Genomic DNA, 15,587 nt, shown 5'->3' on the forward strand with positions numbered 1-15,587 from the left:
TGATGTCACAGAAGAAGAAAATCAACACAAAAATATGGATCATGTCAGACAACTACTTTAGTAATAACAGCTAGAATATCTGTATTATATAGTAAGTTTCCATCATGGTAATAAATACACACATTGTCTTTTTTCCTCCTCCGTTTGAAGGATACAAAGGAGTGCGAGGAGCCCACTGAAAAGGCCCCCCCCCCCGAAAATTAAAAATGCTTCTTTTGATTTTTGTCTTATCACCATCTATTTAGATAACACTTCACTTAACACTTCCTCATCTTACGACATTCCCGCTTATTACTTTGTTCTTTTTTTTTCTTCTTTTCTGTGGCCACTCCTATACTTTTATAGAAGAAAATGGCTGTCAACAACATGTTGGAAAATATGAAAATCAAGTTAGAACTATTGAGTTTTCTTTCCTAAAATTCAATACATACATGTTATATACATACCTTCTGGCCCACAAAAACAAAGTCTTATGGAACACCATAAATAATGTATACCATCGGTATCCAATGAAAAGCATGTATCGACAAATTATCCAATAAAAAACAATTTCTGTTGTTCTTGTAGATTACTGCGTAGAATATTGTGGTTCTCAAACTTACTACACCAAGTACCACCTGAAAAAAACACCATCATGACCAACATTAAAACACTTTGGTGGAGCAGGTCTTTAGTATGTTCATTAAAAAAAATAATCATATTTTTTTTATCTTAAGTATATTTGCTAATAGTGTAAGCCAATGTGACATAATGCACAGTTTGAACATTAACACTGAGCTGAAATATTAAACACATACCCTAATTCCCAGGCCTTCACGTGGTTATAAGCCTCACCGACTACATTTGTAAAGGAAATACCGTTTGGTACATACACAAGCTGCAGCTGTGTAAAAGCTGCAAGTGCCCACATTAAAACCCCCATTCAAACATGAGATATTTACAAAGAAAGGCGGTACACAGAAAGAGTTTAACGCTAACGCTAGCGCCGCGCTAAAGCTAGTGCTAACACTAGCTCCGCGCTAGCGCTAATGCTAACAGGGCCGGTTAAAATAAAAATTACCGATAAATATCACTGAGACACACCAGCAACACAGCAGCAACACGCTAACGCTAGCGCAGCGCTAACAGGGCCGGTAAAAGTCACTTCCTCGGCACATATATTCCACCGGTCTCATTCTCGAGTGCCCCCTTGCGGCCGTGAGAAAAATGCACAAATTATCCGCATCATCGCATAAAGCGCAGGGTTGAAAGCGTGTGAAAAAAGTCGCGGCTTGTCGGCCGGAAATTACGGTAGTTAAAGGTTTATTGCCGGTGACTTCAGATCTGTTGCTCCACAACCTGTTTAAAAACAAACCGTTCTTAAATGAAACGCGCAAACGTATTGAACAAAAACGTTAAATACAACCAAACTGCACTCGGGCAACGATTCTTTCGTGACCGCTAGAGGGAGCCCCCGTACCACACTGCTACAATAAATATTGATCGACATATGCTTTTCATTGGACATGCTCATATACAAATCCGCCAGGGATCCAAAGAATCAACAATATTCTTCACCAATATTCACGTTATAGCAAAGTATTTAACAGCAATATGCACACATTGAGCATAGTCCCTCCCTCCCTAACTCCCCCGATACAAGGAACCACCTTTCACTCACTTTTTGGGGGTCCTCACATTGGACTGTGTAGAGTATGTGTGTGCGTGTGTGGGTGGGGGACGATGGGGGAGGGGGAGCGGGGGGGGGGGCGGCGAACTCTGTCCTCTCTGATCCCGACACGAATCCTGAGACAATACACAGTTGGTGTTGGGTTTCCTCACTTTTGAGCCCTCACAAATTTGTGCTTTTTAAATGCCGTCCTGGGGAATTAAAAAAAAAAAAAAAAGAAAAAAAAAGAGAGAGAGAAGGTAGCTGAGAGGATGTGGCTTTGATCGACTGAAGATTGTGCTTCTTTCTACCTTTTGCGTTTCGGGGTCAACTTTGGGATCTCGCTAAATAGGGGTTAGGATTAGGGCTACCCTAATCCTAAAAAATTCCCCTCGAATGCTAACAAACTTGGTGAACGTAAAAAAAAAAAAAAAACAACAACAGCTTTCACGTGTGTTAACGTTATATTACGAGAAGGTGTGAAGAAGAAGGTGGCGAGACAGTCATTGTCCGCGAATGATGTTGAAATCAAATGTAAAATAATTTTAAAAAAAAGAACACTGAGGCAGCTTCAAATTGCATGTCTGTTGTCAAAAAGTGAAAAAAGCAGCCTAAATGAAGTACTCCTTCTTCTCCTCCGCATGCACGTGGTTCCCTTCAGCGTTGATGATGGCCGTGTCGGCATCGGGGGCGTCCTCAGATCCTTTGGCCTCGTGTGTAAGATATGTGCCTGGGCAGAACACATGTTAGCTAACTTAATAAGTTACATTATTATTTAAGTGTTAGTTTGATATTTTACTGTTCATGCTAGTTAGTGCAGAACACCCATTTTGTAGGGGTTAGTGTTGGGGTAGCGATATATTTTACGTTTTAAGTGATGTTACATGTTCGTACTGTTTTCTGTTCTTGCGCTACAAATGATTTTTGTGGATTCCTACTGCAGTTTTCTTTAACCCTAAATAATAGTCAAGGTGATACTTTAACCTTACGAGCGTATCTTGTTTCAAATCAATATTTCCCATTGAAATCAATTGAAATATCGTTAATCTGTTCCAGTCCATCCATCCATTCATCTATCTATCCATCCGTCCAAGGTCGTGGACTGGCTTCTTCCCCCACCATCGGAGGCACCACACCACCAGTGAGTGCTCAAGACATACTGTCGCCAGTCCGATGACACAACCACATAGTCGATTATCGAACTGCGACCGAGGGTGTTCTGGTGGCAAGTGCACGTGTGGACACCTTTATGAACACGGTGTTCGTTATGAAAAATCCGTGATGAGCACAGAGGTCCAGCAAGAGAGCAGTGCTTGGGTTCTGATCAAGGGGGCCATTGTTCACCCCTTGTACGCCCTTCCAGGTCTCACCGTCAATGCCCATGTGAGTGTGGAACTCCCCCAGGAGAACAATGGAGTCTTTAGCGAGGGCAGTCTCCAGCACTCCCCCTAGTGACTCCAAAAAGGTCCTCTGAACTGTTGTTTATATGGACCAAACAACAGTCAGGACCCGTCGCTACACCCAAAGGTGGAGGGAGGCTACCCTCTGATTCACCGGGTTGAACCCCAACTCTGTGCACCTCCAGAGTGGAAGAGAGTCCAACCCCTCTCTAGAGGATTGCTACAAGAGCCCAAGGCGTGTATGGAGGCGAGCCCGACTATATCTAGTCAGAACTTCTCGACCTCACACACCAGCTCGGGCTCTTTCCCTAACAAATAGGTGACATTAGATACCCCTAGACCCAGTTTCTGTCGTCGGGGATTGGATCGCCAAGGTCCTTGACTTTGGCCACCACCCAGCTCACACTGTACCCCACCCCTCTGGCCCCTCCTACAAGTGGTGAGCCCACGGGAAAGGAGACCCACGCGACCTTGTCGGGGTGTGCCTGGCCGAGTCCCATGGGTGCAGGCCTGGCTACTAGGTGCTCCCCTTCAATCCTCAACAGAATGTAAAGAAATGAATTTGTTTTTATTAGGCATAATTAAGAGGCCCCGTAGCCTAGCGATTAGGGCATTGGTTTGGTAAACCGGGGATCTTGAGTTTGTATCTCACTGGTGCCTCTACTCCCCAAGAGGGGTTGCGTCAGGAAGGGCATCCAGCGTAAAAACTGTGCCAAACAAATATCAGTGTTCTTCTGAGATGTCACGCTGTGGCGATCCCTAACGGGGCAAGACGAAAGAAAGTTACTTTTTTTTTTTACTAAGCATAACTACTGTGAACTGGGACAAGCCAGAAGTCCCAGCAACAACTGTGTAAACTTTGCATGAGCTTTGGGCTTTTAAAGGGGGGCGTGGCCTAATGAGTGACATCAGGAACATGGTTGGTCAGTCATTGTGAGGCTGAAAAAAAATACATCGACCAAGTTTTGGAATTTTCAAGTCAGGGTTCTACGAGAAATACATGTTGATTGGTTTTACTTTTCTATTTAGTATCCCACTTAATGCTTTATCACTTGAAATTTTGTGGAAATCAACCTCAGTCCACTCTTGTGTAACACTGCTAAAATAACGAGTTTATTGTAGGTGTATAAATAATGCAGAATCAGAATTATTAGCAGGACTAAAGGGCCCTAAAATAATATTTTGCAGAGGCTCCCGTGGAGTTGTGGTAGTGTTGTAGGTAGCACTGACCTTTATGTCTGGCCAGGTAGCGCCCGATGACGATGATCAAACACAAGGTAATGAAGACCACCACGGCTACCACGCCGCCAATCAGAGCGTGGTCCGGCCCGTGCTGTCCGATGGCGTTGGGGTCTGAGCCGTGTCACCAGACGGAGACGTAGTAAAGAAAGAAGTAGATTAGTAGGAGAATCAGCAGATCGGTAGACTGATTATAGATATACACTGTACATGGTAGAAGATCGGTAGGTACTGCGGATTAACAAACAAATACAGTACAGTACAGAGGTAGATGGATAGGTACCCGTTTGCCAAATGGTGAGCCATTCCAGTTCAGGTTGCGTTTGTAACCAAAGAAAAGCATTAACATGTACAGTACCCACTCAGTGATACACTCAAACCGTGTCAAAGATTCCGTCGTCACAGTGCGTATTCTCACCCGCAGCGAAGACCGTATGAATGTCTATCCGTCCACGCGCTGCGCAAACACATTCTATCATTTATCGTTACTGTACGCTCACTGCGCTCTTTGACCAGCTACTACTTGATAAAAGCGGCGCGCAAATAACGCTATTTTCTCGCTCACGACTCGCTTTGTTAGCTCATCCATCATCGGCCGCACGCTCCGTGTCACGCCGGCCGAGGCGGGCTGCGGCTCGCGTAGCATGTGGGCACGGAATGTGATTGCCTGATGCGGGAACATTAGCGGGGGTAAAAAAAATAAATTAAAAAAAAAACAAGGGAAAAAAAAGCTCTTAGCAGGGAAGGCACACAAGATGAGGAAAACCAAACAATAATTACCCGTGTGCAAGGTTTGTGTTGATTCCCTCACCTGACTGACTCAAGTGAGAGCAGGTGAAGCCGCCAAAAAAAAAAAAAAAGAAAAATAGTGCTTTGAGGATTTCCATTAAGAAAGGGGAAAACAACCTTTGTAAAAATCATGGCTAAAAAAAGCTCGAAAAGCAAGCTGATTCCGAGCTGGCTTGGAAAGAATGGAATAATCTCTCTGTTCTAGGAGCTTGGAAAAGAGAAACAAAACTTGGCGAAAATGGTTGAATATTATTTCAAGTAAAATGTCCGTTTTCCCTATAAAAGCTTTCAAAATGCATTTTTAGGCAAAAAATATTGTTACACTGTTAAAGGTGTTCAATAATTTTCAATTATTGGACTTCTTTGCTCGTCAAGGATTGTCCAAATCGATCTTCATGTTCACCCATAACGGTGTCCACACGCGCACTTGCCACCAGGACACCCTCGGCTGCAGTCCGATAAATGACAGCGCGGCCGTGTCTTTGGACTTGCGGCCGGATGTCTTGGACACTCAGGTGTCAACTGATCACCACCTAGTGGTGTGTTGGCTCTGATGCCAGTCCATCCTGACAGACCCAAGCCTATTGTGAAGGTCTCTTGGGAAGGTCTGGCAGAGTCCACTGTCAGAGAGAGTGTCAAATCCCGCCTGCGGCAGGATTTCGCCCACGTCTCGGGGGAGGTTGGCAACAGTGAGTCAGAGTGGACCGTGTTCTGCGCCTCGATTCTCGAGGCTGTTTACCAGAACTGTGCCTGTGAGGCGGTCCTTTGCTGTCATGGCGGTAATCCCCGAGCCCCTTTGGTGGACACCAGTGGTAAAGGATGTCATCAAGCGGAACAAGCTGTCCTATCAGGATTTTTTAGCCTGTGGGACTCCGGAGGCATCCCCGAAGGAAGGTGGTAGGTACCAGCTCGCAAAGAAAAACATAGCTTTGGTGGTTCACTCAGATGTGGAATGATTTGTGTTCACTAGTTAGCATAAGATGAGCTCTACTAGCTTGGGAACAGGCAAAAATACATTACAAGGGGATGATATGGATAATGATGCAGGCACAGGGATTAATTTTTTTCACCTGTACGTCACAAACCTTTAGGCATGAGGACCACTTTTGAATTTTTTTTTTTAAACAGAACATGGAGCACTCTCCTGCATGACGATAAAGAAATATCCTTGCCATATTTGTGACTTTATTGCTAGCATTTATTACATTCAAACCAACGCTTAAAATTCAGTTACACTTCACAACCGTCGGGGTAATCACCCCCAACTATCCCCGACTTCTGCTTTGCGAAGAAACTGCTCTGCAGCCATCAGACGCAGCCATCGCTCAAGTGTACTTAACCGCGCTGCATCTGCTGCGGTCCCGCCGACATCTCCGAGTAATTACGACACGCCGCGTTGCCTCGCTCAGCTTAATAAAGCATATTAGGGCGCATAATAGGCGCCGGTGATGAATCGGGGCGCGGCAATGGCATTTATTGCCTCTCGGGCGCCGTAAATGAGTCTTTCGGGCCGAGGCCATCCAAGGAGACGGCCGCTCGGCGAGCTGCCAGACGAGATTGAGGTCTCGGGGATTGACTGTCACTTCCTGAGTGTCATCTGCAGTTCTACTCGTCATTATCACCGTGTTTTGCTCGCGTAATCTAACTGGGCTGATGTGATATCTTGGCCTAAAGTGACGATATTATGACTTAGAGGTGCAATCAACACAAGGTCCAGAAAGTTGTCGCCCGCAAGAAAAGAGAGAACATTTAAAAAAAAGGTGTACACTATTTTATATGCATTACAGCCACGTGAATATTACCTGCGAGATCTCAGTGTGAAGCAGTCATTTCTACCCGTGTAGATGGCGCGCCACAAAATGGTGCTAAACGTACAAACTGCAGCATTGAGGTATTCGGATGGTGAGCGGGTGTCGTAATGAGATGCGTACGACAAGTTTGTGCAAAGAGAGGCCATCGAGCAGAGGCAGGAAGTCAAGATATTTGAGTTGGAGTTACCCCCGTAATTTCCGGCCTACAAACCGTGACTTTTTTCACACGCTTTCAACCGTGCGGCTAATACGGTGATGTGGCTAATTTGTGGATTTTTTCTAACGGCCGGAAGGGGGCGCTCAAGCGGAAAAGATAAGAGTGAGATGGTGGAATCAATGTGGCGAAGAAGTGACTTTTACCGGTATGTTTTTTTTAAACCGGCCCTATTAGCGCTGTGCTAGCATTAGCGCTGTGCTAGCGTGTTGCTGTGTCTCACTGATTTTTACCGGTATTTTTTTTTTAACCGGCTCTGCTAGCGCCGCGCCAGCATCTTGCTGCTGTGTTACTGCTGTGTCTCAGTGATTTTTACCGGTATTTTTTTTTAACCGGCTCTGCTAGCGCCGCGCTAGTGTGTTGCTGCTGTGTTACTGCCGTGTCTCAGTGATTTAGGTATGTTTTCTTTTTTTTTAACCGGCCTTTTTAGTACTGTGCTACTGTTTTGCTACCGTTTAGCTGCCATGGCTGTTTTGTTTTTTTATCTGTATGTTTTTTTTTTTTTTTAACAGCCCTGTTCGTGCTACAGTGTTGTTGCTATGCTAAGGTATTAAAACTTTGAAAACTCTTTCTTTGTACGGTTTTGCATTGTAAATATCTCGTGTTTCAATGTGGGCACTTGCGGCTTTTACACAGGTGCGGCTTATGTATGTACCAAATGGTATTTCCTTTATAAATGTACTGGCTGAGGCTTATAAGCAGAAATTTACACCCAAGATTTGTCAAAAACATGAACACAATTTGAGTGATGGGGATTTTTAAAAAATGACTTCTGTATGGTATCCTTGGAGTGTACAGTAGAGGGATACTTTAACTTGCTAGTTAAATTCATTCCATGACTGGGCTTGTAAGTTGAATCACTCGTTTTCAGGCGGCTTTTAAAATTCAGTACATGAGTCAATAATCCCACCGAGATTTCTCACTCGACTTGTGGCTGAAAGTGACATGGAGTCAAGTGAAATGCGACAGAAGGAAGAAAAAAAAAAGACTTCCATGTGGCGTTCTCACCATATACAAAGAGATTATACTCGGCGCTGCTGGTCCCCAGGTGGTTGCTGGCCTCGCAGCGGTACGTGCCGTTGTCGGTTTTGTTCAGCGTGGTGATGGTGAGCTCCCGGCCCTCCACGATCATGCGCTCCACGTCGGGAAGCTCGCCGCCGTCTTTGGACCACAGGATTGGCTCCGGTCTGGGTGGAAAGAAGAGGACAGAAGAAGAGTATGGGGGCATTTTTTTTTTTTTTTTATGGCCTCAAACAGGGGTGGGCATTTGTGTTTTAATACCATATGAATTTTAAAAACGGACAGGTGGGCCGAATTTAGCATTAGTTTATAATAAAAGTAAAACAATCCTTTATCATTTTGAAATTTGATTTAGAATGAATTTTAATTCATTAATCAGCCTCACACATGATCAAATAAAAATTGATACGTGAGGTCAAATATGTAATAAATAATAATCATCAAATGAATACCATTACAAATGATATGAAGTACGCATTTAAGTTAGCAACATTTATAAAGTTAAACCCCAAGTGTCATCGCTATAAACATTCTAAAATAGATATTGAAATGAAAAAATACATATAACATTATTCACTTCGATGTCTTTACAAAAAAATATATATGAGTGGAGAGCGAGTCATCCATGCGCAAAGTTGCGGAAGTGTCATTCGACATCCAAGGGGTCGCCATATTGGCTGAATCCCCTGCCTGTGATGTCACACAGGGACATTCGCCGTTGAAAACACGCTGTGGCCCCTATTATGGGACACGCCCCTTCAAACACAGAAGCTCTCTACGAAAAGAACATCTCACAACCAAGTGAAGTGACTGGGGCAATATTACCCTATTGTGTTGAGCCATATTTAGATGATATGCGGACCACGGCCAAACCACCTCCCCGCCCGATCCACCTCGCGCGCCGGTGGTAAAAACAACGCCGCCTGCGAGCAACGACGACGACGCGGCCAAACCGCCTCCCCGTCCGATCCACTTCCGTAGCGGAGATGACCCCGGTGACAAGGCCGGCAGCTCGTGTATGTCAAAATCGGGTTTTGTGGTGAAAAAACAGCTGGGTCCATAGTGGCTGCCGTTTTTTCATTAATAACATACTAAAAATAATGCATTTCATGACAGTGGACCTTTAATGTAGCACTTGTTATGTTGTGCTCTTATTCTGAAAGACAAAGTGTACCACCTCCGGTAGTGCAGGAGCTTACTGAAAAAAAGATACACAGAACTTTTTAATAAGCATTGTGTAAAACTCTATTCGCGTACAACCCAACGAGACGTATTAATAGCTGAATCAGTTCTGGATGTCCAGTCAAAAGATGTACCTCAAGAACCCCTTCCACGTCTGTTATTTACACAGTAGCGAAACCCCGTCCAGGACTTACATGGGGTTTCCTCTGGAAACACACTCCAGTTTGAAGTACTGGCCCTCCTGCGGGATGAGCGAATGCGTGATTTCCAGATGGGGAGCATCTGCAAACACCCACACACAAAATACAAAAGCAGTTAGCTTTCCAGGAATCAGGCAGCTCATATACCCCCCCGCAATCCCCCCCACACGTCTTTTGCTACTAATCCCTTACCTGCATGATAATCCTCACTATTCCTGGGGGAAATGTAAAACTAAACCCGCAGATGTACATGTAATCTCAATTCTAGTATTTCCTTCTCATCGCTAATCTTCAGGTGAAACCATTTTGAACTGCGTGTGTGTGTGTGACTTACAGTGGACCTCCAGGACTTCGGTGGTCATGTAAGGGTTGGGCAGGGATACGTGCTCCACCATGCAGGTGTAGGCCACTCCGTCGTCGCCTCGGTCCACCTGGAAGTGCAGGCTGCTCGTCACCGTGAACGACTTGCCCGAGGCGCTCACCTCCGCCGTGCCTATGAAAAGACAACAGACGCGCAAGGCTTACTCCGCACCACTAGAGGTAGTATTATTCCCTGCATACGCCATCCTTCTCCCTTCGTCTTTATGCGTTGGTCAGGTAAGCAGTTTTGTTTCAGTTATAACAGTACAGTGAACCTCGGTTAGTTTATTACCAGATTCTGCCCTAGTTTTCATTCAGCCGCTCGGTTCTTCGCATACCATCAAGATTTTTGAAGAAGAGTTGTTCTTTTACACATTTAAGAAGTCATATTTATTTCAAAAGGTTTTCTCCATGTTAAATCTGCAGATATTCTCTCTCTCTCTAGATATGTTTCTTTCAATAAATTTGGGTGTCTGGAATGGATTATTTGGTTTTGCATGATTTCCTAAGGGAAATATTGCTTTGGTTTTTGTATATATGACTTCTGAGAATGGATTAAACACAAAATTTGAGTTTTCATTGTATGTTAAATACTTCAAATGTTGCACAGTATGGATGAAAATCTGTTGAAATATGCAGTTGTACCTTGATTTATGAGTTTGATGTGTTCCATGACCATCTTCTTAAATTAATGATTAACGAATTTGGGGAGGGCCACGTGGGGGGTGGAGGGTTCAAGCCCAGTCCTGGGGCTGTACTGCCCCCCGCTAGAAATGACACTTCTACATTCTTCATGCAGTACTTTATCTAAAGCTCAAATTTTTGCCCACAACACAAAGAAACCCAAACTTTTTGACCGAGTCACTGTAAATTGGGGCCCTTGTACAAGTACAGCAAATCAAGGTACTACTGTACCACAAATTCCACTGGTCCATGCATTCTCTGTACTACTTACCCTGACTAGCTTTGCGGGTACCAGAAAATGTAATTTTAAAATTACTTAATTTTTCATCGTAATTTAGCATGCACTAATCCTTGACAAAATGCAGATTCAAGGTCTTCAGCAGATGGTTTTAGACTAAACCATGCGCCACCCTTGTGATTACCAACATGAAATTGTTGCCTGGGAAACAACGAGAGTTATCTTTCGAGTTTGTTCCTAGAAAGTAAAAGGAGAAACAGTACAAAGAAAATACATGGAATGGAGTATACAAGGTCTTCCGATTTTATATGGCACCTGCTGTCCAATTTATCGTACACCTTGAATCCCTTCGTGATCACAGACATAAAATGTTTCCTGGAAAACACCAAGAATTTTCATCCTTGCACAAAAGAGGAGAGATTCTACAGAGCAAGTGCCAAGAGAGGCCACGTTGCTCGCAAAAAACGAAGCCTCACATTTGCGCAAAAACGCACCAATTGACACCAACCACGTGACATTTTCACCGGGAGCTTTGAAGCTCAAACCTTCTTATAGGAAAAACAACAAGAAAATGTGTCAGATCATGAAATAATATTGCACCTGTCGTAAGAACAGCGAGGACGAATTTGAGTGACAGCACAACATAGTGCTCCCAGCGTAAAAGACAGCCTTTAAAAGTACGCCTACAAAAGATTCCCATCCCGGAGCGTTGATTGACGTCCCAACCCCCCGGTCTCTGACACTTTGACATGGAAATGAAGTTTTTAAGTCGAGCCCTCCAGTCGCTCGCTTTGTTCCGCGGGTGGCTTTGACGACGACACGCATTTGCTGCCGCCGTGTTTGCCCGAGCGGCCTGGCGACAGCCACGCGCGTCTCCAAAAAGTCCGTCGAGGCGCACGGCGTGTAAGGCGAATCCTTTTTTTTTCTTTTTTTGAAATTTGGGAAAGTCAAGGAGCTTAAAACGGTGACGTCAGCGAGGAGTTGGCAGAGATGTTTTGGGCTGGAATCGTGGAAATGAGATGGCAGGATCTTCAAGGGTGCCTGAGGGTATCAAAATGAAACGGAAAAAAGTGCAGTTTCTGACTGCTATGATATGAAAAGAAAATAAGAAAAAGGTGAAAAAAAATCACTCAGCTGCCAACTCATTAGAATACACTACTGAAGCTTTGCTGCTGCGTGTAAAAAGGTTAAAAAAAACAAAGCCCCTGACTCCAAACCTATTGAGATCTCGTGCAGAGTGATCATTTTTTAAAAATACACTGTCTGTCAAAAATGCATTCATTTCATTACAAATTACATTTTGGTGAATTTTTTTTTATTCCACATGATATATTTTTGTCTCGATATGATCTTTTTTGTCAGGAAATTTAAAACGAGTCTTCCTTTTTCTCCTTAAAGTTACTCATTTTTTCCACTTGAAATTTCAACTTTATTTTAGTAGATGTAGTGGATGTTTTTGGATAAATATAGATTTTTCTTCTAAAAAATGACAATTTATTCTCACAATATCACACTTTTTTTCCACTCAATATTACACTCTTTTCCACCTAAGACTGTAACTTTACCCCCTCCTTACTACTTTCTTCAAATAATTTTTAAAAAATGTATTAACACATTACACTTTCTGTCTTCAATATTATTTTTTTTACATAGGCTTTTCACTTTATTTCACAATATTACAATTATTATTTCAGAAAATTACCACTATTTTGCTTGTAAAATTGTAAATTTTACTATAAAAATATAACCCTAACTTTTTTTTGTCTGCTTATTAAGCTTTTTTTTCCCCACAAAACTAACTTTAGCCTTATAATATTACATCTTTTTTTCCTCACAACATTACAACTTAGGTCTGTTTGTCTGTAAAATTACGACATTGATTCCACACTATTTTAATTTTTTTCCTCATGTTTGGACTTTTTTTCCACAATATTGCAACTTTTTTCCTCTGTATTACAATATTATTTCATTCTCGTAATTTCATAGCTATATTTTGGGCTTTGTCATGTCAGTAAATAAGACAGAGCAAAATATTGGAAAAAGGCAGCAATATGATGCAGTGCAAAGTAAACAACTCCCGGCAGCCCCCCCCCCCCAAAAAAAAAAAAAAAATACCCATTTTATCTTTGCAAAGGCAGAATTTTGGATGCAGCTCATGTGTTTGGAATGTACCCGCGTACCTAATGAAGTGACCCGCGAGCGTAGGGCCACAGGCGTGTTCAAAATCTCAAGTTTGGAGACAACTTTTGACGGGCCTCTCAAGAAAAAGCGCGTCATCTCCACCGAGACGGACAGCTCCCCCTCGCTGGGCCTTCAAGAATCTACGTGCGTGCCATCTCAACGCGGCGAGGCTTTCACATCCTCGCCGCGCCGCCATCAATCACGCCACGCCGACCAGCCATCCAAACAGACAGACAGACAGACGGACGGAGCCACTAGGAAAACGCTTTCAAGTGCAAAACTTCAATAAAGAGCAACTGTCACGCTGCATCGCCGCAGCAGGCCGGCTGACATTAAAGAGCTGAGCGCATCAAACCCGGGAGAGAAAAAAACAAAACATTATTTTCTTCAAGATTGTTGGGTTGTTGTTTTTGTGTCTTCTCAACTTGCAGAAAATAAGAAAGCGATAAAAGCCATAACGGACCGTTTGTGAGTTCCATGTGATCACTGTACCATCTGCTGCTCTTGTATCGTTTCGTTAGCCTTCGCGCTACAGCGCTACAAATGTGTCTTCATGTCGCTTCAAGTCTGGTGTTCTCGTTTGAATTTACGCAGCGCGGTGCAAGTTGAAAGTCCCCTTTGGGAGGATAACCAGTGCAATAAATTCAATAATACAAAAGTGAGAATCAGACAAGTTTTTTTAATTAAGGTTCTGTCCCAAGACTTCAGTCCATTGTCCCAGTCCTTGCTGGTGAAACGTCCGGGTGTCCCAAGACTTTTGTCCAGTGTCACTTTGAAAGGGAGAATCATACACAACTCCAAATGGAGTACCTCAGGGAAATGCTTTATGTGCCCAAGTTATCTATTCAGGTTGTGACCAAAGCCACTTTTTCTGGAGATGGAAATGCCATCTATCCTAAGTAGCTTCAGACAGAGAAAATTTGAAATGGAGTTCCTCAGAGAAATATTATAGGTCCCCTAGTTTTCTATGGTTAGAGCACTGGTTTGGTAAACCAGGGGTTGTGGGTTGGTATCCCACTGGGGCCTCCACTCCCTGAGAAGGGTTGCGTCAGGAAGGGCATCCGGCGTAAAAATTGTGCCAAACATATATGTGCGTTCATCTGAGATGACACGCTGTGGCGACCCCGAAAGGGACAAGCCGAAAGAAGAACACAGTTTTCTATAAAATGAGTCCCCCTCCCAGTGTGGCCAATATCTGTGGAATGACAAGAGGAGAGGGGTTAAGATTCTGCTCTGCACTCGGCCTACCTTGGACCTCCTTGTCGTTCCGGAACCACCGGATGTGGGCGGCCGGCTTGCTGCCCGACGTGGTGCACGTCAGGGTGATGACCTCGCCTTCCAGAGCCGGGCTGGTGAAGCCTGTTATCTCGGGCCGTTCTGGTACTCCTGGACACACAACGCACACAACAAAAACTCTATTGTCATTGTTGTGCACACGTAGACTGGTATCATATTGTTATTTTTCGAACTGGAAACATTTTTTTTCAGCAATTATTATTTTTAATATTGTAGTTTATTTTTTTGGTTAACACTATTGCTCGTTTTATGCACTTTTTTGGAATTCCCTTTAAGCTTGCGTTCTTGAATGTTGGTTGTAGATTGATTGGTTAGTTTATTGGAATATTAAAAAAAACGAAACCTTCGTAGAAGCACTTGTTACTCTTGACTCTGACCTAAGACGGTGAGGAAGGCCTTGGTGATCTTGACGGGCATGGTGAAGAGCGAGCACGTGTACTGGCCCTCGTCAGCCAGGCTGACGTCGCTGATCCGGATTGTGAGCTCCTGCCACGACGCTCGCACCAGCTCGATGCGGTTGTCCCGAAGAGCTGCAGAAGCAAAGGCGACACACGGAGGTAAACGTCACACGAAACGTTAGCCGATCCAAAAATATCTATGGGGCGTCTGCGATTACAATATTCATTGAGGTAAACATGTCTGCGCACGATTGATTTTTCACTCACAATTTTAGCCACGTCCAACTTAGCAGGGAAACTTTATATCCACCATTTAAACGTCTAACTCAAAACCCCCATCGGTGCTCGAACGCCTTATTTGAAACCTACACCTTGACTTGGAATCCATTTACACCCGGCCGTTACAGTCCGACTGCATCGGGCCCAACCGGGGTTTACTTGTGACCCACCAGATGGCTTGAAGCCCTATTTTGAACCCCTAAACCTGGTTTGAAACGCTTACAGCCATGCTACGCTCGGAACCTGAGCGGGTTTGGCCCTGGTTAGTATTTGGACGGGAGACCGCCTGGGAATACCAGGTGCTGTAAGCTTCTCTACCTGGCTAAAATGCAGAGCGGTTGCGACAGGAAGGCCATCCGGCGTAAAACAGTAGCAAACAAATCTGCGTTCATCTCAGATGACACGATGTGGCGACCCCTAACGGGACAAGCCAAAAGAAGAAGAAACCTGGTTTGAAACCCTAAACCATTCTTGAGAAAATGCATTGAAATTTGAAACCGAAAAGCCCAGCCCTGGTTTGAAAACTTCATCTGAAAGACTGACCTTTGTTTAAAACCCCAGGATGAAAACTACTTTTGGAGAGCGGCATCTGTTTGCTCTGCCAAACGTCCCCGTCGCCGTCCCTTCCTCATCCAGAAAGGGACAGAC

The 15,587-nt window shown here is 44.0% G+C and overlaps 1 protein-coding gene across 2 annotated transcripts in view; it reads right to left on the reverse strand.

Annotated features, from left to right (window-relative positions):
* Positions 1–1,755: 1,755 nt before the first annotated feature.
* Positions 1,756–15,587, reverse strand: part of cadm2b (cell adhesion molecule 2b) — a 155,121-nt gene continuing 141,289 nt past the window's right edge. For both annotated transcript variants that reach the window (XM_061827441.1, XM_061827439.1), the window contains 7 exons: positions 14,640–14,792; positions 14,215–14,352; positions 9,838–9,996; positions 9,498–9,585; positions 8,110–8,288; positions 4,279–4,401; positions 1,756–2,378 (listed from right to left, as the gene is read on the reverse strand). In XM_061827441.1, the coding sequence (XP_061683425.1) occupies positions 2,260–2,378; positions 4,279–4,401; positions 8,110–8,288; positions 9,498–9,585; positions 9,838–9,996; positions 14,215–14,352; positions 14,640–14,792 (959 nt within the window). In that variant the 3' untranslated portion in view covers positions 1,756–2,259. The remainder of the gene's footprint in view (positions 2,379–4,278; positions 4,402–8,109; positions 8,289–9,497; positions 9,586–9,837; positions 9,997–14,214; positions 14,353–14,639; positions 14,793–15,587) is intronic.

This window comes from Syngnathoides biaculeatus, chromosome 8 (genome assembly GCF_019802595.1).
Source record: "Syngnathoides biaculeatus isolate LvHL_M chromosome 8, ASM1980259v1, whole genome shotgun sequence".
Taxonomy (NCBI): domain Eukaryota; kingdom Metazoa; phylum Chordata; class Actinopteri; order Syngnathiformes; family Syngnathidae; genus Syngnathoides; species Syngnathoides biaculeatus.